We start from the raw sequence: 24,525 nt of genomic DNA, 5'->3' as shown, positions 1-24,525 counted from the left end.
GAGATCGGCAAGGGAGGTCGGCCCGAGAGGTTGGTCTCGCCGCAAGCTCGGCCAGAGTCTATGGGCGACTGTATGAGCTCGGCCCGACCACCGGCTAGCTCGCTTGAGTCCGGCTCTGTCGGGTGACTTATAGGAGATGGGGTCGGCCCGCTCTCTGCTCGGCCCCAACTCGGTTCTCGGCCGAGGTCGGGTCGGCCATGTGACAACTTCGATAGGAGGGGTGTTTTATGCCTCATCACATAACAAATAATAGCATGTATCAGTCAAAAAAATAATAATAATTAGTAAACAACCATTTAACAAGTCAAAATATTAGATGTAGACTCTAGAGCTTGAATCTCCCCTTAGTGAAGAACCTTCAGGAAAAGTTTCAGGTCAACCAAAGTTATATTGAAGGTCACAACTCATACGCAACAACGAAAAGAAATAAGAAAGAAAGAAAGGAATTACTCTACACCATCAATCGAAAACAATTAACACAAATAAAAACCCTAGTTTGTGAAGAATTGCAAATCTATATAAATCTTTTCAACACACACACACACACACACACAAAGAGAGAGAGAGAGAGAGAGATTAAAGATACTTGGAATTGATGGATATGAACTAGAACCAGAGTGCTTGAGAGTAGATGGTTTGCTATAAGCCTAGAACGAGAGGGTTTGAATGATCTTTATCCTCTCAATTTGCTTGCCTGTACTTGACGTCAAGTACATCTAACAAAGGGGGTAGAAATGACTATCCTACCCCCTGCCCAATGTGGGGTCCACCTCCCTCTATTAGATGTACTTGACGTCAAGTACGAGCAGGCAAATTGATAGGATAAAAACTCGTGTTTGAGAGCCTAGTTTTTTTTGTGCAATAAGACGAGTCTTCGTGTATAGGGCGTTTTCTCATCGATTTTTGGGATTTTAGGTTTTTACTTTTGTTAATTAAATTAAACACATAAATATGTATTAATACGATAATTAATATGACACTTGATACAGCAATTAATATGCTTGTTCTTAAGAGTTGCATATGGAATTAAGTTCCCTCATAACGGGATATTGATTATACAATCGGGTACGACAATTAATACGCAAACTTACGGAGGGGCCTCCGTATTAAACAAAGAAGAGACCCAATATTACATGCAGCCACATTTCTACACATTCTAAATTCAAACACGGCAAGAAAGGAACGGAATGGAGTTCCTAATGCTAGTTGGTCCGGTCTGGTTCTCTACTCAAACCGTGTCCTTTTTATCTAACTGGGTCGACTCGGTCTCCTTCTCTTCACCTGTGGTCAAGGATTCCTTCTCTTGTGCTTCTTTGGTCGCCGTTGAAGCCTCCTCTTCTTTGGATGCCGCTGCTAATGCTTCCTCAGCCTTCACTCTCGCTTCTTCTTTAGCCACTTCGAGAGCACGGATCAGTGCCTCCAGACAGTCCTCCTTGGCATTTCCCCCAAAGGATTTAGGCATCAAATTCTCTGCAACATCAGCGGGAGTAATCTGGGTTTCGTTCATCAACCCATGAATCGTCTCGAACAGAGGGTGTGAATCCAGGTCCAAATAATTCTTGGCGAGCACCTTGAATCCTTCGTAGTTGCAGTACGACATCTCGATGTGCTTGTCCATTCGACCCCTTCTTATGAGAGCTGGGTCCAATTTCTCCACATAGTTTGTGGTGAACACGATAAGCCTTTCACCTGCGCAGGCCGACCAGAGCCCGTCAATGAAATTGAGAAGCCCAGATAGAGTAACTTTGCTATCCTTATCTTTACTCTTCTCCAATTCCTTTTTAACGGCTTCTGCTGGCCCCCCTTTGGCTTCCTTTTTCTCATTCTCCTCATTCTTTTTCTTGTTCTCCCTTTGGCCGGTTAGATCAAGGGAGCAATCAATGTCTTCGATCACGATGATCGACTTCCCACTAGTCTCGATCAGAAGCTTCCGCAGCTCCGTGTTGTCCTTCACGGCCGTCAATTCGAGATCGTAGACATCGTACTCCAAGAGATTTGCCATGGCGGCGATCATAGAAGATTTGCCCGTTCCGGGAGGGCCGTACAGCAAGTAACCTCTCTTCCAAGCCTTACCAATCTTCTTGTAGTAATCCTTACTGTTACTGAAGTTAATGAGGTCGTCCATGATATCCTTCTTCTTCTCAGGCTCCATCGCCAGAGTTTGAAACGTGGACGGGTGGTCGAACACCACATGACTCCACAACGATTTCTTGTAGTAGCTGTGCGATCTATCGGTCTTGTTGTTGGTGTGAAGTTTCCGCTGCCGGTTTTTCTTTTGAACGGCTTTGCCTTCTTCCATGATATGGTTGAGGTAAGAGGCGGTAACGAGGTCTCTGTAGCGTTTGTGGAAGGTGAGACTGTAGTAGCGTTTGTCGTCGGAGGGAGGGTAGAAAGAGTATAAAGAAGCCTGGGAGAAGCTTTTGTTGGCAGACCACAAGAGTTTGGCGCCTTGGAAATTGTCGGAGACCTTCTCGTGGTCGTCCATGCTGAGTACGAGGTTGCTGGTGTTCTTACCGGCATCGGCCTTGAGATATCTTGAGTGCTTGGAGGACTTGGTGCTGAGGAAGGCTTCGATGGTGGAGTAGACCTCACTGCGCTTGAAACGGCCGGTGGTAGACTCGTGGAAGGTGATATGGATGTTTGGGTACAAAAAGGGTAAGAATCGACGGAGGTATTTACGAATATAACTTCGGAGTTGGTAGGGACAGTAGCGCTGGAAAATGGCCCAGCCGAACATTATAGCTGCGGCTGTGGAGCTTATGCTTGTCCATAACTCCCCCATCGTCGTCTTCATTTCCTCTTCTTCTTCTTCTTCTTCTTGAAAAAACTGGTAGTGGCCATAAAAGCTGCTTCATTTCATAGAGGTGAACTGGTGAAGGGAGTGAGTGTTTCCTTCCTTCTTCCTCACATCTTCCTTCGCTTGTGTAGTTTCTTGGATGTGGGGTCCAGACTCCTCTAGGTAAGTCAATTCAATTATGGGCCCCTTCAATTTTCCTTTTCTTGCCATAAAGCTTTTAAGTACGATGACTTCAGACTTGCTTTCGCTAAGAAAGCAGGTTATGGTTATTAGGAATGGCCACTCATCCATGGATTTTTCTCCTCTCCGGTTCCCACTGGTAAATATTCCCTAAAATCATGATACGTGGCATTGTTAAATCTAATGGTCACAATTTAAATGCAAGGATTTAATTCTCCTCAACTCCTACCTAAGGGTGTAAATGAATAGTCAAATTCGTTTTGTATCCATGTACTGTATTCGTTTAGGATTATCCGAATCCGTTCGAAAGCTAAGCGGATGCGGATACGGATAAATATAATATCCGAAAAGCTATATTTACATGTAAATGGATAAAATATTCGATCCATATCCGTGTTCGTATCCGTTTAGCACTATCCGAATCCGTCCGATAACTAATCGGATGCGGATGCAGATATAGCACTATCCGAGCCGAATCCAATCCGTTTACAACCCTACTCCTACCTTAATCCTGATTAACCAACTCATACCCCAATTCTAACCTAACCCGTTCTCTCTCCTCTCTCACATAGGCATAACTCTCCGATCACCATAGGCCCGCCCTCCTCTTCGGCAACGGCCATGCGAGAACCAGGATTAGGGAAAAGGGTATGATAAAAGTCAAAAAACAATTGAGGAGAAAAATCCCATTTTTCAATCGTCTTCAAGTGATTTGGTAAATCAGGTTTAGGTAGGGGTAGGAGTTTGGTTAATCAGGGTTAGATAACAACTTAAAAAATGGGTTTTGAATTGTGACCGTTAGATTTAACAATGCCACATGTCATGATTCTAGAAGGTACTTAAAAGAACTTACAGATGTGGGAACCCGAGAGAAGAAAACCGATGCAACATAAGATCGGTAAGGTGCAAAACCGATACGGATCCTCCATACCGATACTTAGAACCATGCACTCATCACCCCTCCTCCTGCACCTTAATTAGAATTGATGAACACAGATTTCTTCTAAATTTCAAAACGAAATGTGGGATAATTGGATCTAGCCTCTATGAGTCTATGTAGGCCATGACTGATGATTACAGACTATGGAAACTCTATGTATCTCTCTCTTCCTCTCCTTCAGTGTATGAGAACTATTAAGCAATAACAAATTGGGCGTGAGAGAGAGAGAGAGAAAAAAGAGGACTATAAACAATCTATTTATTAACCACCAATACAGTCCCTCTCATCAAATAATGCAATTAGACTACCTACAACTATAGGCTGCGTTTTGGTATGCATTCTTGGAATACATTCTAAGTCAATTTCCCATTCTTAGATGATAAAAATAATTATTTTTATCATCAAATAATATAAAATTGGCCTAGAATGCATATCAAACACAGCCAATTTGTAGTTATTGAATGGGTATCACTTAATTAGAATCTAAATTAGCATACAAAATCAAAAGCAAACATTTAATTGGTCATGTGGGGCACACTAATGGGATAAAATACCTACACAAATGACTTACTTTACTATTTCTTACTTGCCGAAATATTATTTTGTTGCCCAATTTTCTTTGGGCTGAACTTGGAATCCATTTTGGGGAGAGGGAAGTGGAGAGTCGTGAAATGGAAGATTTGCCTATAATCACAAGGTCCACATATAATTAGATGAAACGGATGGCAGGAACCTAAGGCAATGTTTGGAAGCCAAGAAAAGAAAAAATACAAAAAATTTGAAGCGAGAGGCACATAAATCAATCAAATGCCATCAGTAGGCTTGTTTTTTTGTTTTGTTTTTGTCTTATACAAAATGGTATATTTTGTAATTTAGCTCTATTCAGTTTTTAATTTGAAATTGTACCAATGAGAAGCTTGTCTGATCCTTTATCACATTGAATAACCCAAATAGCCCCATGTGGCATAGTAACAACAAAACCCTTCCCATTGAAAGAGCAGTCTGTCTCTTTTTTTTCTCACAGCCTCGCAAGCGAACACTAAAAAATTAGGCAACAACTAACAAGTATGCATGAATGGTAATCTAATTTTATTAATTTATATAAACAAAGACTCAAACGTGACCCGTTTGTCAACAATATCACCTTTAAGTGAATTATATAAGATAAAAAATAATTATAAAATCTGATATTATTGTATGATCCAGAAATTTTTGTACTTTCATTTATGCGTGTGCGAAAAGGCCGAGTGTCTGTTAATATAAAATTTGTTATACATGATGATAGATTCAATGTAACTAACAGTGATACAAAGGTAATTAGATGCTTACAAGATGATACATGTCTGTGTCTGGTGCAGGGCAAAGCTATCTTTCTCTACATTGCAGCGCATAGGGATGCAGGCTGCACCTGAACACATAGAAGTGGGCAAAATGGCCGCTCCGTCACCCTGAATGGCTGAAATGACCGCCCCACCTAATATGTTCAGATGCGGAGAACATTTTTCCATTTCATTATCTTATTAGAGCAATCTTTATTTTACTGTTCAATTGCAATGGCTTGCAAGTTGCAAGTGTCAAGCCTAGCAAACTAACACAACGAAACCACCAAGCAACTCGATCGAGAGACTAGAGCGAGAGTCCATTGACCAGTATGTCAACGTCGAGTCATGCACTAGTCACCAGTCACCACTAGCTCTTTTTTTTTTTTTGACTGGTCCCTACTAGCTTTCATTTTCGGCCAGAGCGTTTGGTTGACCAGGTTTCTGTTTTTGTACGAAGAGTAGCGGTACCAGCAAAACAGAGACTTGTCCTCCTCTTCTCTTGGCCTTTTGCCTGAGGCTAACTCCTCCTCCATACCCTGGCATGGCACAGTTGATGAGTTCGAATTAGGTTTTTCAGGGAAGTCTTGGCATCTCCCTTGATGATCTTAAGCATCAAAGTCTCTCGCAGGGGATTCCTCCAAAAACATACAAGAAAAAAAATCCACAGGGGTCATCTGGGTTTCTTTCTTCCAGTAACCCACAAATCGCGTCTAAAAATGGGTGTGAATCGAGGTCCAAATCATTCTTACCTCTATGAGGATCACATACTTGCCGTTACTTGTTCAACGCATTTTCATCTTGGTCTTAAGTTTTGTGCTTATATGTTAGCCTCTACAACATAGTGTTTCTTATCTTACTGGGTATGACGGTTATGATTATTTATCTCCTCTAGTTTCCTACCCAGTCTAGTTTTCTAGTTCCTCTAACAAGGGAGGGTTGGAATGACTATTCTACACCTAGCCGAACACTCATGCAGGCTCTAGGGGCCTAGGCAACAACAAAATAGTTATATTTATAAAGGGCTAAGGTCAACATTATACAATACATTCTAACTTATTCTATAATGTCATATAACAAATTGTTTCTTGAGTTGCAAAATTGATGTATGGTCATACCATAACATCTGGGTTCAATCTTCATATACTGTTTTATAAAGATGTAAATGAATTTACTTGTCTTGGTATGCCACACAGTGTTCTAACAAATTAGTCTAAGCCCAAATTCTGATCTACCTCTAATGTGGTACGCCCTTTTCTTTTAGTAAGAAAAACAAGTTGTTTTCAAACTTGAACATGTGACCACTTGATCACAATGGAACAACCTTATTGATATGCACCTTTTCATTAAGGAAAAAAAAAAAAAAAAAAAAAAAAAACTTATTGATGCACCCCCTTCAAAAATTGGAGAGAAAACATAAAGATTAACAAAAAGATATTGGAGATAAATGTTCGGATCATGTCCCTTCTTGTACCAGTTCCAAGGCTTTTTAGGATCAATCACATTACATTGAATTGACTGTGGAACCTACAAGACTAATGGATTCCATGTGACTGGCCTTGGAGGGGACATGATTCAGTTTGCAAATGTTCCATCATCAAAGAGAAGACACATGGCAACAATATAATGAGTTTGTAGAGTAACTAATCTCCCCGGGTGATGATGATGTAGACTCGAAACGACTACGTTCCTAATGCTAGTTGGTCCGGTCTGGTTTTCTCCTCAAACCGTGTTCTTGTTTTCCAACTGGGTCGACTCGGACTCCTTATCTTCACTTCTGGTTAACGATTCCTTCTCTTGTGCCTCTTTGGTCGCCGTCGAAGACTCTTCTTCTCTGGATGCCGCTGCTGCTAATGCTTCCTTGGCCTTGACTCTCGCTTCTTCTTTAGCCACTTGGAGAGCGCTGACCAGTGCCTCCAGGCAATCAACCTTGGAATTTTCCCCTAAGGATTTAGGCATCAAATTCTCTGCAACATCGGCAGGTGTAATCTGGGTTTCACCCATTAACCCATGAATCGTCTCGAACAGAGGATGTGAATCCAGGTCCAGATAATTCTTGGCCAGCACCTTGAACCCTTCGTAGTTGCAGTACGACATCTCGATGTGCTTGTCCATCCGACCCCTTCTTATGAGAGCAGGGTCCAATTCCTCCACACGGTTTGTGGTAAACACGATTAGCTTCTCTCCTCCGCAGGACGACCAGAGCCCGTCTATGAAATTGAGAAGCCCAGATAGAGTCACTTTGCTCTCCGTATCATTTTTCTTCTCTTCTTCCTTTTTAACGGCTTCTGGGACTCCTTCCCCTTCCCCTTCCTTTTTCTCTTTCTCCTTCTTCTTCCTTTGGCCAGATAGATCAAGCGAGCAATCGATATCTTCGATTACAATGATCGACTTCCGACTTGTCTCGATCAGTAGTTTCCGCAGTTCCGTGTTGTCCTTCACGGCAGTCAATTCGAGATCATAGATGTCATAATCCAAGAGATTTGCCATGGCGGCAATCATAGAAGACTTACCAGTTCCAGGAGGTCCGTACAGCAAGTAGCCTCGCTTCCAAGCCTTACCAATCTTCTTGTAGTAGTCCTTGCTCTTACTGAAATTAACAAGGTCGTCCATGATATCCTTCTTCTTCCTAGGCTCCATCGCCAGGGTCTGAAACGTGGCCGGGTGTTCGAACACCACATGACTCCACACCGACTTGGCGTTGTTGGTGTAGAGCTTTCGCTGCCGATTTCTTTCTCCGACAGCTCTGCCTTCTTCCATGACATGGTTCAGGTAAGAGGCGGTGACGAGATCCCTGTAGCGCCTGTGGAAGGTGAGTTTGTAGAATCGCTTCTCATCGGAGGTAGGGTAGAAAGAGAAAACAGGGGACTTGGAGACGGTTTTGTTGGAAGACCACCAGAACTTGGTGCCTTGGAACTCGTCGGTGACTTCCTCGTGGTCGTCCATGCTGAGTACAAGGTTGCGGGTGTTCTTGCCGGCATCGGCCTTGAGGCGTTTTGCGCGAGTGGAGGAGTTGAGGCTGAGGTAGGCCTCGATGGTGGAGTAGACCTCACTACGGCTGAAACGGTCGGCGGTGTACTCGTTGAAGGTGATTTGAATGTATGGGTAGAAGAAGGTTACGAATTGATGGCCGTATTTCCCAAGGTATTCTCGAAGGTTGTAAGGAAAGTATTGCTGGAAAATGGCCCAGAAGAACATTATAGCCGCGGCTGTTGAGCTTAAGCTCGTCCATAACTCTCCCGTCATCATCGTCATTTCCTTCGATCTTCTTCTTCTTGAATAAAATGGCTGTGGCAACGAAAGCTGATTCTTTTATAGAGAAGGGAGAGAAGAGAAACTAGAGTCAAGGGCAAAAGGGGTGAATTCGAATTCCATTGGGCGGTGAAGGTAGTGTTTCCTTCTTTCTTCCTTGCATCTTCCTTCGCCTGTGTAGGAGCTTCGTCGGTTTTTAAGATGTGGGGCCAGAGGTACAGAAGTCACTTCCAACAATCCTTTTCTCATTCGCGGAAGAAGAGTTCAGCGTATCCAACAACCACCATTTACAGGGTAGGTTACGTGTTATGGTTTGTAGGTGATTTGGGATTTTGCCGGGGGCAACTCGGCTTGACTTCATGATACTTGACCAAAAAAGCTTGACTTCATGATTGCTTCACCAGCAAGGAAGCAGAAAACACATGGAATCGGTCTGGATCGGCATGAAATCGGTGTGTAGTAGCTCCGTAACCCCAACCAGGATCGGTCTGATTTCTAGGCCTCTACCGATTCCAATCTGGATCTCACACGAATGTCTTCTGCAATACGGAATTAAATGGCTAATTAAGGCCTTTGTGTACACTATGGCAGTAATTAAAAATAGGAATAAAATTTGCTGTCCGAGAGCCTGGCTCCCATGCCAGCACCCATGTGTGTCTCTCTCCTCTTCCCTATAAATTAAATGGCGTCTTTACCTCCCACACCCCCCCCCCCCCCCCATATGGATTGAAACTATTGTTCTTTGTTTACCATATATCTGGGTTTTATGTGGGTTGATCACTAATCTTTAACCCATAAGCCTGTGTTTGGATGTCAAGATAAGAAAAGATAAAATTCATAATTTTGAGTTTGAAGAGAGTATAATGTTATTCTTTCTTTGCCCACAAGTGAACACAAAAGAAATAGGTAAAAATTGACAAGTATGCCATGAATAGTAATCTAATTCTAATAAGGGGAGAGTTTTCATACATGACCATGCATGTGCACGGTGGTGCTTTCAACCATTGGATAACATGATCGTGTACAGTACACAGTTCCTCATGTCAATCCAACGGTTGCAGACATGGTCGTGCATCATACACGATCGTGCATGAAACCTTTTGCCTTCTAATAATTTATAACTAGGGAGGGTTAAAGAATGAATTTTCTTATCGACACCCTAATTTATATCCTTAATCCTTATCTTTTGGCACTTATTATACATATTTTTTTTTTCAATGAGGTTAATAATGACATTTGATATGTATACTTAATAAAAATGTGTTTGATAATCACATAGTGATGGTCTCTTTCAAATATTTTTTAAAAATTTGTTATATCATAATTAAATAATTTTAAATTAAAAGAAGGTATCAAAATTTTAAATACATATATTACATGGTGCCATTCAAACATTCCCATTAAAGAAAATAAACAAACACCCAAATTCAATGGATCCTCCAAGAATGACGTTTGCTTATTCATGACTTTTGGTGAAGTAAAGGCAACGAATAGAATCAGATCCAGATCCTCTACTGTCGAGCTGCCTGGCAAGACCGTGCTGCCCAGACACGGTGTTGCGCACAATGACCGTCTTACCCCCACTCGGACAAGGTGTTTGGGCAGGGGTGAGGCGAACATTGTGCGCAACACCATGTCTGGGCAGCACGATCCTGTCGGGCAGTAGAGGATCCAAATTGCTATAGAATTTGACATCAATGGTACAATTTTTTTTTGAGTCTTGAGAGACCTAATACTCCAATTTCACATTCTTCAGCCACACCTCACAATGAGAGCACTAAACATATTGAGAAGACATGTTCACTAAATAACCATAATACTGTAAATAAATACATGGGAAAAAGCTCTCTGTCCGTACGCCAGCACTCCCATGAGTCTATCTCTCTCCTCCCCATGTGAAAAGACACCTCTACCCCCTTGTTTTAAGGAGGAGAGAGATAGACACATGGGAGTGCTGGCGTAGGCCACATTCCCGTACCGAAAACTGCTTCCCTAATTACATAGTTACATGTTTTTGCATTGCAATGAGCTTTCACCCATGCTCACAGCAATATGATTCCCATAATACAGGAAAATTATAGCACAGCATAATGGGGAAATTGTTTCTCATTAGATGATTAGTTTCAAGATCACTCTAGGATAGTTACAGTATTTTGTGGTCTAGAAATATAGCGCGAAAAATACTACAGTCCTCAAGTAAAGATCTTAAAGAGAGTAATTCAATTCCTAAAATCTATAACAGTACTCAAGTAGCTTGCTTCGTAGAACATAAAGAAAACAGATTGTCATACATTGTAACAAATCTGTCAAACATGATTCATTACAAGGTCAGAACGATAGTAACAAAAATTAGAACTATCAGTGTCATACATGATTCATTGTAGTTCATTCAAAACAAGGTGGAGGAAGCAAAGTAAAGAAAACAAGCTTAAACCAATGTTTGGAAAATGTCATGGCTGGTTAAGTCTGAGAGGGAATGACGATGTCATGGCTGCTTAAGTCGGAGGTCACGTAAAGATAGCGAAACAAGATCCATTTAACCGACCCCATTTAGTCAGAATATGGATTAGTTGAGTTTATACAAAGAACCAAAGTTACTAACAAAATAAACATGTCTTAGAAAGAATAACAAAAGGATACACCTACCAACAGCTGCCTAGTGCAGTTGGTGAGCTGTGGTGCGTTTCATGCTCATGCTCACCATGAGGTCTTGAGTTCGAGTCTCTTGGCTGGTACCTTTCCCCTTCCCTACTCCCCCCATTCCCCCCCCCCCATCCAAAATAAAATAAAATAAAAAACAAAAGGGTACACCAGATTATTACTAAGGCCTGATTTGGTATGATTTCTATTTCAATTTCAGGGGGTGATTTCTATTTCTGAAATTGTTTGGTTTGATTTTTGCACCTTATTTCAATGAAATAGAAATCAAGTTGAATAGACATTCTGAAACAGCTCCTCCATTTGATTTACCACTCTTGCTCTTGAATGAGCACATGGTTAATTTCATGGGCAAAGCAGTAATTTCATGTTAAAAATAAAACACCACCCTTCTTCTCCTAATGGTCGCACCACCACCACCCCACTCCCACCATTGTCACCGCCACCACCACCACTACGACCCTGTTACCACCACCACTACTACCCCGCTACCACCACCACCACCACCTCTACCCTGCCATCACCACCACCACCACCACTGTCGCTGCCACCACTACTGCCACCACCTCCACCGCCACCACCACCACCGCCACTACTTCCACAACCACCACCACCGCCACCGCTACTACCCCGTCTCCACCACCACCATCCTTCCCAAAGAAATATAGAGAATCTATTCTCAGAATTTGAACTATCAAATGGGTTTTTTTTATTCTTGAAATATTTCATATTGATACAACCAAAACAATTTCAATTTTTGACCAAAAATCTATTTGTTGACTATTTCAAGAAATCAATCCAAAATTGAAATAGAAATCATACCAAATCAGGGCTAAATTCGTCTTTGGCTCTGAAGAGGTGGCGAGTGATCTCATCTTTGCAAACAATTCCTAAATAAACATATTGTCATCTTTTACAAACAAAACTACCTATAAAAACCAGAATTCATCAAAAATAAAAAAAAAACTAGCAAAATACGAACAAGAAAAAAGGAAATCAGAGTAGCATAGATCATTTTTCAAACAATCAAAATACAAAAGTGAAGGACACACACACACACACACACACACACACACACACACACACACACACACACACACACCCTGACTAAATAACCAATTAGCTCAACAGCAAAATAACATCAAGCAAACCTTTATATAACCAATTATGTACGTCCGGTGTATCTTTGACATGACAACAGGATATTTAAATTGCCAGTCGGGGGAGGGAAGGAAAAGGAAAAGATGAGGGTAAGAGCTGTTCAATTTCCTATGTTCTTACTTAAAGCAAAATGACAGAATTACAAATTCAACACAAATTATAACCCAATAGTAACCACACACTAATTAAAGATCTCTCAACTAAACGCCTCAACCCAGTGCCTTCACTGATCAACACAAGAACAGTTGGTGCTCCAGGCAAAACCTCATTCAAAGAAGAAGTTCTTAAAATAAGTTTCAGACTATCAGACCACAAGAATGGCATTATTTAATAAGGAGTGGGAGTGAGATGAGGATGGGTACTTTGCCATTATTTAATCCACTTCTTGACCTGTGCTGTGCAGTGATTTGTGGTTATCACAACATAACAGTTCTTAAAAGAATGACATACCCAGGAGGCAAACTCTGAATGCTCTTAGTCTCTAAAAGGAAGCAATACAGAACGAGGGAAAGAAAAACAAAAACTATGTACTGATTAAAACTTCAGAAAACAGTTTAACAAAATTTATTTCTCCACATCAAATCTACTCGGGCACTCTCTTTTTTTCAGCTTTGCTAGCTCTTGCATGTTAGCTCCAACCCTCTGCTCACACACAGACAGAATTAACTTCACAAGAGATCAAACAGACAAGAGTCTGTGCTACAATGATTTAAGAATGATTCCAGTATTTTTTTTACCAGATAACATCCCCAAGAAGAAAGCACGCCTAGGAATACAAGCACACACTTATCATAACTTGGCTTCAATACCTTCAAGAGATTCAACACCTTTCTTAATCTCTTTTGCTAGCTTTGCAACATGCCCATACATGGAATAGCACTTGCACCGGTATTACTATTTACCATTATTCTGAGGAAAAAGAACGATGATCCTATGCATTCAAGTTAAAAGAAAAAAAATTATGGGATTTATTTCTAACAATGAGCAAAGAAAACAAATCCACCAAAAATCAGCACATTTTTTTGCACCTGGCAATGTTGATAGGAATGTGCAGTTTTAAACTGAAATACCAATACCCAAGCTACAATCACCCTCCCACCCAAATAAATAAATAAATAAATTCAGGGTACAAGACCTTGACTATTATCTGAAAATATAATCTACAAAATGAATTTTAAAAAACAGAACAAAGATCTGATTGCAATAAGAAACAGAGTATGAGACTAATGCAAGATTATCTGATTTGCAGTATTTAATGAAGAAGCAAACCTTGTACCATGAAATTTACATCTGACATAATAAAAGAACTCGTTTGTATGTAGTCAACAATCAGTGTCTACCAGAGAGAAGTCAGGCAAAATGACTTCCAAGTATTCCATTTCAAATTTTCAAGTAACTAAGGTCCAGAAAGAAGTCAGGCCACCCTTGGTTTGGTTGTAATGTTTCCAGCCTTTATAGTAAAGACCCAGGATTGAATCCCGCCTCTTTTTTTTTTTTTTTTTGGGAGGAGGGAGGAGGGAGGAGGGGTTGGGGTGGGAATTATCATTGTATCCAAAACAAAAAAAATCAAATAACCAATTCACAATTGTATCCCTGATATTGTCCAATTCTTTCAGAAGGTAAAATCAAATGAGAGTGATAATGGGAATATGGGATAGCATATTTCTCCCCCAATTAAAACAGAAGATAATAAAGCATAATTTGATCCAAGTCCATTGACAAACACAATCAAGAATGGACTTGCACAGCATAGATTTCAGCTGTTCATTGCAGTTTCTGTTTAGCTAGAGAGACTCAAAACCAATTTTGCCAAAGTGCCTGAGCAAGTGATTTTTATTTTAACAAGGAATGGGAAGATCATAAACAAAGATCATAGTAAATTAAGCCAAAGAACGGACAGAGGAACAAACAGGAAACATAAATTTTCCAAATATAAATATCACATCAGATTGTACTAAGTTATCTAACTTCTATCAGAATTATTCCCTAAAATTGGCATCCAGATAACATACTTGGAAATTCGTAGAGTAAGAAGAATCCGAAATGCAACTTTCAGGAACCCTAATCTAAACTGGAGATTAGGGTTCCTGACTTCGCAAAACATACTGGTTGAAGTCTCCATAGCAAGTCCTATACTCCTGTTATCCTTGTTTGTCCGCGAAGAACATGGAAAGGTTTAACGAGAGAAAAGAACAAAAAGAAAGAGGATAAGGGGAGGGGGGGGGAAGGAAAAGGGTTTACTTCAAATCCCTTTGATTAATGGGTAATTTTTTTTTCAAAATAGCTTGAAACTAGTAACAATGAAATTTACAATTCCTTGCAAGTGGCAAGCCCCACTAAATACAACATGGTGGTGTTGCGCACACGCTGCCTCTCTCCTACTTCACGTTGATCATGAATAAATTGAATAATAATACTTCTTCTGTAACCACAAAAAAATATAACTTCTTCTACCAAAACAGAGTCTTCAGAAATAATGTCTCATACAACTCCTCCTCTTCCAGCTTTTTGGCCGAGGTTGCTAATTCCCGCTTCTTATCTTGGGCTACCTTAAGTGCTCGAATTAGGTTTTCCAGGGAAGTATTAGCATCTCCCTTGAAGGTCTTAGGCATCAAATTCTCTGCAACATCGGCAGGGCTCATCTGGGTGTCTTCCAGCAACCCACGAATCGTGTCAAACAAAGGGTGTGAATCGAGGTCGAGGTAATTCTTAGCCAGGACCTCAAACGCTTCGAAGCAACAGTAGGACATCTCAATGTGCATGTCCATGCGACCACTCCTTATGAGAGCTGGATCCAGTTCCTCAACGTGGTTTGTGGTGAAAACGATGATCCGTTCTTCGCCGCAGGCAGACCAGAGACCGTCTATGAAGTTGAGAAGTCCCGACAGAGTGACTTCGCTGCTTCTGCCGCTATTACTCTCTTACTTTCCCTTTTTCCCGATCCGATTCCGGTCCTCCTCGTCGTCGTCGTCGTCGTCGTCTTTATCTTTCTTGTCTTTCCCCTTCTTCTTCCTGTTGCCAGTTAGATCAAGGGAACAATCGATGTCTTCGATGACCATGATGGACTTGGCAGAGGTCTCGATCAAGAGCTGCCGAAGCTCCGTGTTGTCCTTGACGGCAGTGAGTTCCAGGTCGTAGATATCAAAATTCAATAGATTAGCCATTGCAGCGATCATGGTGGTCTTGCCGGTGCCTGGAGGACCGTATAACAAATAACCCCTCTTCCAAGCCTTTCCGATCTTCGCGTAGTAGTCCTTGCTTTTACTGAAATTGATAAGGTCATCCTCGATCTGCTTCTTCTCCTTCGGATCCATGGCCAGATTACGGAATGTGGCTCGGTGTTGAAAAGCGACATAATCCCAGTCTCCTTCAGGATCGTTGGTGTAGAGTCTTCGCTGGCGGTTGCTTACCACCACATCCTTGCCCTCTTCGATAACGTGATGCAGGTATTTGTGGAGGACAAGTTCGCCGTGGTTCTTATGGAAAGAGAGCTTGAAAAAACGCTTCTCCTCCTCGTAGTTGTGGCGGTTGGTGACGGTGGTAACATGGCAGGACCAACGAAGCTTGATGCCCTGAAAGTGGTCCGTTATCTCCTCGTGGTTGTCTAGGTTGAGCACGAGTTTAGCAGAGTCGGTGGTCATGTCGACCTTGAGGCACTGCGCCTGTGTTGAGGAATGGGTAACCCTCTATATCGCTGTGTAGGCCTCGTTACGGCTGAAACGCCCTCCGCTATGTTCGTGGAAGCTGATTTGCATGTATGGGTTTACTATTCTAACCAACCGGAACGCGTATTCCTCTATCATTCTCCTGAGATTTTGAGGGAAGTATTGCTGAAACATGGCCAAGAAGAACATGATTGCGGCCACCATCGACCCCAATCCAGCCCACTTCTCCCCCATCATCTTCGTCTTCTTGTTCTTTCTTTCTCTCTTCTTGTTCTTCTCGTCCTACTCTTCCTCCTCGTTTTATAGTTTATGTTTGACGGAGCTCATTAGATTCCAACTAGAGTTCTGAGTTGGAATACAATTAGGTTTCACCGTTTCAGAGTTGTATTGTGACTATACCCTTCTCTCTCTCTCTCTTATCTTTCTCGATGGAATGGAAATAGAAACCACAGTTTTAGTAGTTGGAGCCTTGGAGAGACCAGTCCTACTTGGTTAGGAAACTGTTGTAGACACGAGGAGGGGAGATCAGACCAGACCCCTTCTAAAATCCACAGCCGGGGCCCACCAAATCGTAGAGCATATGTGGCAAAACTCCAATAGAAGGGGGATAAGTGTAGTAGGGGTAAAAGTGTCAATTTCCTAGACTATGGAGATGGACATTAGATCGGGGGAAGCTTGCTTGAAGAACTTTTTAAATTTTTTTTTTTTTTAATGGTAGAATATATGATCTTTATTGAGAATAATGTGAATTATACATGGATAGAAGTCGAAACATCACTCCTGGATCCATGGATCTGAATTTAGCCAAACTGTTGTGCATGTCACCAACAGTACCTTTCTTGTCAGGGAGTCAGTCACACTGTTTCTGTTATATGCATGGTACTTATACGTAGGTTGTTAATTCATGTGAGTTATGTCATGTGGATAGTAGTAGTAGTGGGTCCATTATTTATGTGTTGAGTTGGTTATTAGTTTGTGGGTGGTTAGTGTAGTTAAGTATGGAGGTGGGGTTAGTGATAGGAAGCAGGTAGCTGTTTGGTAAGTGGCTGGTGTAAATCTTATTTAATTTATCTTTCAATAGAATAAAGGGTCGAACATTATTATCCATGTATCTCTTTGTGAGGTTGAGGCAAGGTTTCCTCTATAGAACCCAAGTAATTCTCTACACTTCTTCCTTACCTTTCATTCAAATCCCTTCTTCCAAGATAGGGAAACAAACTAAGGGGAAGTACATACCAGCTTGGTATCAAAGTCGGAATATGGATGGGAGGGTGGAGAAGCTGGAAGAGGAGGTAAGCACTCTTCATGAAGGACAACAAAAAATTCTTAATCGATTGGAACAACTTTTCGAAAGGTTCACCGCTTCTCAAGCTTCTTCTCTAAACACGGTAGGAGAGAGCTCGAGAGCTCCCATCCCTCCTAATGACCGACTACCACCTCAACAAATGATTCCACACTCAGCCAACACACACCAATCCTTTATGCCTAAGTTGGTCAAATTGGATTTCCCTCGATACAATGGGAATGAAGACACGACTAGTTGGACGTGTAGGGCAGAACAGTTTTTTGAATTTCATCAGACTACAGAGGAAGAAAGAGTGTCATTGGCATCCTTTCATTTGGAAGGGGACGCGCAACTATGGTACCAAATCTTCAAGCAGGACGAAGGGATGATATGTTGGCAAGAATTTTGTGATGGCCTTCACTCCAGATTTGGTCCAACCCCATTCCAGGACTTCTTTGGAGAATTGGCGAAATTACAACAAGTTGGTTCTGTTCGCGATTACCAATCTAAGTTTGAGAAGGTGTTGTCCAAGGTTTGACGACTCCCTCCAAACCGGCAAGTCAGCCTCTTCGTGAGTGGGTTGAAGGAACATATTAGAGCGGATGTATTGGCCGGTACACCAACTACCCTAACTGTAGCTATTGGATTGGTTCGACTGTACGAGGCCCGTGACCAATCACTTGAGAGAAAGAGCATTCCACCTGACATAGAACCTCTTCTCGTTCGTCGACTCACGTCAACGGAGATGCAAGAAAGATGGGCTAAGGGACTTTGTTATAATTGTAATGAACAGTTTGTGCCTGGACATCGATGCAAGAAATTATTCTTGATTGAAGGCTGTTACGAAGAGGAGGACGCCACATGGGAAGACACCGAAGAACTCGGTCTTGAGGACAAGACCTGAAATTAAGAGGGAGGGAATTGTTATATGCATGGTAGTTATACGTACGTTGTTAATTCATGTGAGTTATGTCATGTGGATAGTAGTAGTAGTGGGTCCATTATTTATGTGTTGAGTTGGTTATTAGTTTGTGGGTGGTTAGTGTAGTTAAGTATGGAGGTGGGGTTAGTGATAGGAAGTGGGTAACCATTTGGTAAGTGGCTGGTGTAAATCTTATTTATTTTATCTTTCAATAGAATGAAGGGTCGAACATTATTATCCAAGTATCTCTTTGTGAGGTTGAGGTAGGGTTTCCTCTATAGAACCCAAGTAATTCTCTGCACTTCTTCCTTACCTTTCATTCAAATCTCTTCTTCCAAGATAGGGAAACAAACTAAGGGGAAGTACATACCAGTTTCCCTCCCTTGGAACATATGAAAAAGAACATGAACTATAATAGGATGATAAATGAAGTATGTCATCCAATATAGGTTTTACGTCCATCAGTGAATTACTTGCCCCCCACTGAAGATAAGACACCAAGTCTTTATGATCTGCCTCCACCAACATATGCGCAAACCCTTCAAAAATGCCTTCTTACAGAGTCGAACAAACAGACATGGCCTCACCCACAATAACCGACATGAAAGACCCAGGCATAGAGACAACAAGAAGAGAAGCCCCCATAGAATTTCGAAAAATTCATAACGATACCAATCGAAAGTCTGCGATAATTTTAAACGATCTTTATTTTCTTGGCTAAATATCTAATTGGTGGGTAGAAACTTGAGCACGATCATGAGAGAAAAAAATCAAGCAATTAATCACACAAAAACAAGATAAATTTAACATTGTTTTTTAGATCGAGTTTTTCTAATTAAGTGATGGTGACTGAGAATCCATTCACCGGGGGGCTTTAGATGCACATGAGAGGGTATCAGGAATGTACTTTTGGAAACATACTAAATCTCTATATTGATTTGGGGTGATTGTTCTCTGGCTGGGAGCACAAGTTGCACCCAGACACATGGGCAATCATTGTTATTGGTGAAGCTTGATTTCGGTCCAAAAAATGGTTCAGAGGATCTTCGGAGGGCCGTTTCGGTCTCGAAACAACCTCGCATGGCCAAAAAGGGTGTACTTCACCGTCAGAGGCAATTTTTGGTCTAACCCTATCCGGTTTGGCAATTTTTAAGTCCCGAGGCATTTCCTGTACTTTTTGGGTTAGGGCTTTCCTATATAATGTTCTTTTCTCTGGGAGGACTGTATGAGAGGTTTTGTAACGTTCAAAGATAGTGAAATTCGTTCTGTTGCTCGGCCGTGGATGTAGCTTCCATCTTGGAGGTGAACCACGTAAATCCCTTTGTGTTGTGCGTTGTGTGTTTGCTCATTTTTGTTTTTTTACTTTTCTATAAATCATCACTTTTGGGCGTTGTTTTCCTAACAAGTGGTATCAGAGTCAAGGGTGAAAATTCTCGTTTGGCCGAGGATTCTCGAGTTTGATTTTAGGCTTCACGTCAGCTCCCGCGTGGAGGAGGAGATCGGGATTTCAGGCTCCACGTTTGCTTTCTGCGTGGAGGGGGAGATTGTTGGGATATCCACCCATAAGACAGAAAAATAGTCCCACATTGGATATGAATGGGGATGTGGGTAGATTAATAGGTACTTGGGCACCCTTTTCTTAACGGCTAGCTTTTGAGGATGAGACCCAAGTCCCTAACAATTATTTTGGCCATTCAAGGGGTGGGGCGGTCATTTCACCCACCCCCATGTGTCTGAGTACATCCTGCACCCCCGACACAGAGAACATTTGGCCATTGATTTGTGAAACCTAGGATGATATGGTGAACCTTCGCTACATGGTGAAAAAAAACTTTACATTTGTTTTTTCTATTAACAAGAAAAATTCTATGCTTCTCTTCACCTCATTGTTTAAACCTCTGCTAAAAATTTCCTTGGAGAAACAATAATTAGGTACCCAAGATACCCCAACTCTCTTTATACGCAATAGACTAAGGTTGTGTTTGGTATGCGTTCTTAGAACACATTCTGATTCTAGAACACGTTCTACAACCACAGGAAAGTTGTTTGGTATGCGTTCTCATTCTAAATCACTGGAATGGGTTCGATAACGAGCCACACCCTTGAACATGCCAAAAGCCCCATTCTGTGTTCTCGTTCCCGTAGAAGCTGGCTTGTTTGACCCTCTCACTGTAGAATAATCTTTACTCTAGAAATTAGAAATCCAGCAACTGAGTAAAAGATAATGTGGCTGACAGCTCCCCCATCTGCAACAGAAGTAATGGGTGATTTGATCTTCTGCTGACGAGAACTACGTGCCAATGGTGATTACTCATCTTTTACATATATATGATGAGTGCAATTAGATCACATAGATCAAGATCCAAATAAATTCGGGTTTGGATCATACCTGAATGTGTACGTAAATGCAATGGAAGAATGATCAAAAGCCAAGCTTATGGTTACGAGCACACGAGCGAATTTCTAAGATCACGATAGGATTCTCCACAGAAAACTCCACACCCCAAATCTCAAGGAAGAGATGGAATCCCACAGAAAACACAAAACATTGGAGAGATGGAGAATTTGGTTTCTCAGATAATCTGGTCTTAGGGTTATAGGCTTTCTATTTAAAGCCAAAACTCTTAGACCTCTATCCCTAGTTTGACTCTCACTGGGAATCGATCTAAGAAGGGGGGGGGGGGGAGAGGGCAGCCACTTAAGTGGCTGGATCTCCATGCGTTGCGGGTCGGGTTGGATCCAACCTGCCTCTTGTGGGTGGCTTGGACCGGGCCTGGCCCGTTTCGATTTACAATGAGAATGCCCATCAAGCAAACACCGTTAGTTTTGGCCCTCAGCAGCCAACATTCAGCACTGAAGCAACTTCGCAAACAAAGTCCAAACCAGAAGATTGGGTATAATTATAGATCGAGATTTCTCCTTCATGGCGAATTTTCTACAATGACTTTAGTTCTGAGGTACGGATTTTTCTATGGGGTTGTGTTTGTTTCTCTTTGAATTTATTCGATTTCACCTCAATGGCAGAAGTTGTGGGTCTATTCTTCTACTTCTTCTCTCTCTCTCTCTCTTCATTGAAATTTTACATTAAATTCGTTGAAAAGGAGACTCGGGAAAGGGTTGCAGATGATTTTATTTCGGTGGCAGAAAAGAGAGGAAGGGTTGAGGGAGTGGAATTCAGGTGATGAAAGGCTGCAGTGGTGGTGTTCTGATTCGTGAAAGACTTGGGAATTGGGTAATTTTTTTGACTGATGATTAATTGTATTTTTATATAAGGAATCATACACACCCATAAGGTGTTCAATGAAATGTGTTCTAAAATTACTAACGTATTTTCACCAAATACACATTCAAACAGTGTTCTCATTTTTTAGTTAAGAATACATTATAGGATCTGAGAATGGAAATGTGTATTCTTAGAATGAAAAAACACACCAAACACAACCTAAAATTGACCCAACAAAATATATACATCCAACGGTAACTGCTTAGGCCATTGCTTAATCGCAGTTCCCAAAAATGCATGTTGGAGAGTGGATTCTACACGTGTACATGTTTCTCTGTCCTCACTCTGACTCTCACCTGTCCGTCATTGAACATGTGGTCCCCTGCACCACGCCCGCCCTCGGCGTCGAGTCTCCACTATTTTTCATTTCCGGGTAGTGATTGGTTGACTGCTTTGCCTTTCTTTTTGGAAGAAGACCGGCGGTACCACCGAAACACAGATTTGTCCTCCTCTACCTCTTTTAGCTTTTTGGCCGAGGCTGCTAATTCCCCCTTTTTATCTCGGGCTACCTCAAGAGCTCGAATTAGGTTATTCAGGGAAGTATTAGCATCTCCCTTGATGGTCTTAGGCATCAAATTCTCTGCAACATCCGCAGGACTCATCTGGGTTTCTTCCAGCATTCCACGAATCGTGTCGAACAAAGGGTGTGAATCAAGGTCCAAGTAATTCTTGGCCAGAACCTTAAAAGATTCGAAGCAACAGTAGGACATCTCAATGTGCATGTCCATGCGACCACTCCTTATCAGAGCTGGATCCAGTTTCGTTACATGGTTTGTGGTGAAAACGATGATCCGTTCTTCGCCGCAGGAAGACCAGAGCCCGTCTATGAAGTTGAGAAGTCCAGACAGAGTGACTTTGCTGCTACTGCTGCTTGTCTTATTACTCTCTTCCTTACCCTTTTGGCCGCTCCGATCGGTGTCACCGCCGTCGTCGTCTTCATCTTTCTTGTCTTTTCCCTTTTTCTTCCTCTTGCCAGTTAGATCAAGGGAACAATCGATGTCCTCGATGACGATGATGGACTTACCAGAGGTTTCGATCAGAAGCTTCCGAAGCTCCGTGTTGTTCTTGACGGCGGTAAGTTCAAGATCGTAGATATCGAAATTCAATAGATTAGCCATGGCGGCGATCATGGTGGTCTTGCCGGTACCTGGAGGGCCGTATAGCAAGTAACCCCTCTTCCAAGCCTTGCCGATCTTGGCGTAGTAGTCCTTGCTGTTACTGAAGGTGTTCAGGTCGTCTTCGATCTGCTTCTTCTTCCTCGGATCCATGGCCAGATTTCGGAACGTGGCTCTGTGTTGGAAAGCGACATAGGTCCAGGGACCGTCCCAGTCTTGATCGGTGTTGTTAGTGTAGAGCCTGCGCTGGCGGTTGCTCACCACCACAGCCTTGCCTTGCTCGATCACGTGATTCAGGTATTTGTTGATGACGAGTTCACGGTGGTTCTTATGGAAGGAGAGATTGAAAGAGCGCTTCTCTTCGGAGTAATCGTGGCGGTTAGTGACGGTGTTGATATGGCTGGACCAACGGAGCTTGACGCCGTTGAAATGGTCGGTGATTTCCTCATGGTTGTCTAGGTTAAGCACGAGTTTGGAGGAGTTGGTGGTGATGTCGGCCTTGAGGCGTTTTGCCTGTTTTGAGGAATGGGTACTGAGGTATCCTTCAATGGCTGTGTAAGCTTCGTTACGGCTGAAACGCCCTCCACTCTGTTCGTGGAAGCTGATATGCATGTATGGGTTCACCAATTTCATCAACTGGAACGCGTATTCCTGTATCAGATCCCGGAGGTATTGAGGGAAGTACTGCTGAAAAATTGCCGATAAGAACATGATTCCGGCAACCATCGACCCCAATCCAGCCCAGTTCCCTCCCATCATCATTGGCATCATCATCTTCTCCTTCTCCTTCTCCTTCTCCTTCTCCTTCCCCTCCCTATAATTTATCGCTTATCGTTATTCATTTCCATTAAATCCATTATGTGAAGAAGCAAGGCCAGGCCAGAGGCAGAGCACCTTCTGGTAGAGTTCTTTCCTCGCTATCTATCCCCTTTTTTCTTTCTTTTAAAATCAACAACTACCACCATATATAAAAAAAAGTCCATTAATCCATTGATTGGTTGGTACCATTATTTTCCAATTGTAAATTAATTCTGGACGGATGAGAGAAAATTTCACCAATTTGGAAGAATAAAAAAAACAAATAGATACACGTTGAGGTTATCGTCGTTTAGTGATAATACATTACTACAGACTTGATCGCCAAGAAACCGGATCTCGATTGGTACAAAAATATCTTCTTGCTGGTCAGAGTGATTATAAGGTTATCAAATTTGTGGAATGCAGACACACGTCTTGACTTGTCGGCATGGCAGCCGAAGAAGAAGAAAATGAAACAAAGTTATAAAACGAAGAGGTAGGGTAGGGATGACTAGACCAAAGAGTTCCGTGGTGGTTTTGGTCATTGGTGTGGACATGAGTGGTCACTCCAGATTCCAGACATAATTTTAAAATTCAGTTCTGGACCCCACAACAGCAACTTTTTGAGTCATGACCACGCTGGATTATCTCTCTCTATATATGTATTTGTGGTGTGCGAACATGGTCAGTAGACCTCTATCCATCTTGCCCCACACGCCAATGGATGGTGTGAATGAAATGGGTGTTTACCCCAAAAAAACATATATATGAAATGGGTGTTGGAATGGTTACCCACAGGCCCACAGGCCCACAGGCCCACAGGGGAGGAGAATCTGAATTGTCCTACCTTAATGGTAGTTGCTAGCGTTGTCATTATTAGACATGTGTTTTGTGATGTAAGTGACCTGATATCACAACCGTTAGATGCCTCGTTGAGAACTCATTGAGAGATCTACTCATTGGAGACGAATAATTTTCTCCTATATGAGATTGAAGAGGAATGAAAATATTTCATGTGGTTATAAATTGAAATTATGGAGTGTGATACTGATTTTTTTTCCTTTAGTTATGAGTAATTATTATTAATAATAAAAAAAACTTTATTTATGAGAAATTGAAATTATCTAATAATTTTAGGGAAACTATTTTA

General features: G+C 41.8%; 4 protein-coding genes and 1 pseudogene across 4 annotated transcripts in view; all 5 read right to left on the bottom strand.

The window, feature by feature from the left end:
• Nucleotides 1-1,156: 1,156 nt before the first annotated feature.
• Nucleotides 1,157-19,101, bottom strand: LOC122654542 (AAA-ATPase ASD, mitochondrial-like). The gene is made up of 3 exons (XM_043848666.1): nucleotides 19,097-19,101; nucleotides 12,073-12,075; nucleotides 1,157-2,219 (listed from the first exon to the last, which is right to left on the bottom strand). Coding segments are annotated over exons 1-3 (996 nt in total). The 5' UTR covers nucleotides 19,099-19,101; the 3' UTR covers nucleotides 1,157-1,228.
• LOC122654539 (AAA-ATPase ASD, mitochondrial-like) lies at nucleotides 6,926-8,538 on the bottom strand. The gene has a single exon (XM_043848663.1). The coding sequence runs from the start codon at nucleotides 8,489-8,491 to the stop codon at nucleotides 6,959-6,961; it is 1,533 nt and encodes a 510-aa protein (XP_043704598.1). The 5' UTR covers nucleotides 8,492-8,538; the 3' UTR covers nucleotides 6,926-6,958.
• LOC122653760 lies at nucleotides 14,758-16,221 on the bottom strand (annotated as a pseudogene).
• LOC122654534 (hydroxyproline O-galactosyltransferase GALT6-like) overlaps nucleotides 17,572-24,525 on the bottom strand; it is a 19,639-nt gene continuing 12,685 nt past the window's right edge. The window contains exon 9 of the mRNA XM_043848659.1: nucleotides 17,572-17,584. The gene's annotated coding sequence lies outside the window, so the exon portion shown is untranslated. The remainder of the gene's footprint in view (nucleotides 17,585-24,525) is intronic.
• LOC122654540 (AAA-ATPase At3g28580-like) lies at nucleotides 21,797-23,386 on the bottom strand. The gene has a single exon (XM_043848664.1). The coding sequence runs from the start codon at nucleotides 23,349-23,351 to the stop codon at nucleotides 21,819-21,821; it is 1,533 nt and encodes a 510-aa protein (XP_043704599.1). The 5' UTR covers nucleotides 23,352-23,386; the 3' UTR covers nucleotides 21,797-21,818.

The sequence above is a fragment of the Telopea speciosissima genome, chromosome 3, assembly GCF_018873765.1.
Source record: "Telopea speciosissima isolate NSW1024214 ecotype Mountain lineage chromosome 3, Tspe_v1, whole genome shotgun sequence".
NCBI lineage: Eukaryota > Viridiplantae > Streptophyta > Magnoliopsida > Proteales > Proteaceae > Telopea > Telopea speciosissima.
Note: the sequence above shows the minus strand (reverse complement) of the source record. Positions and strands in the feature narration are given on the sequence as shown.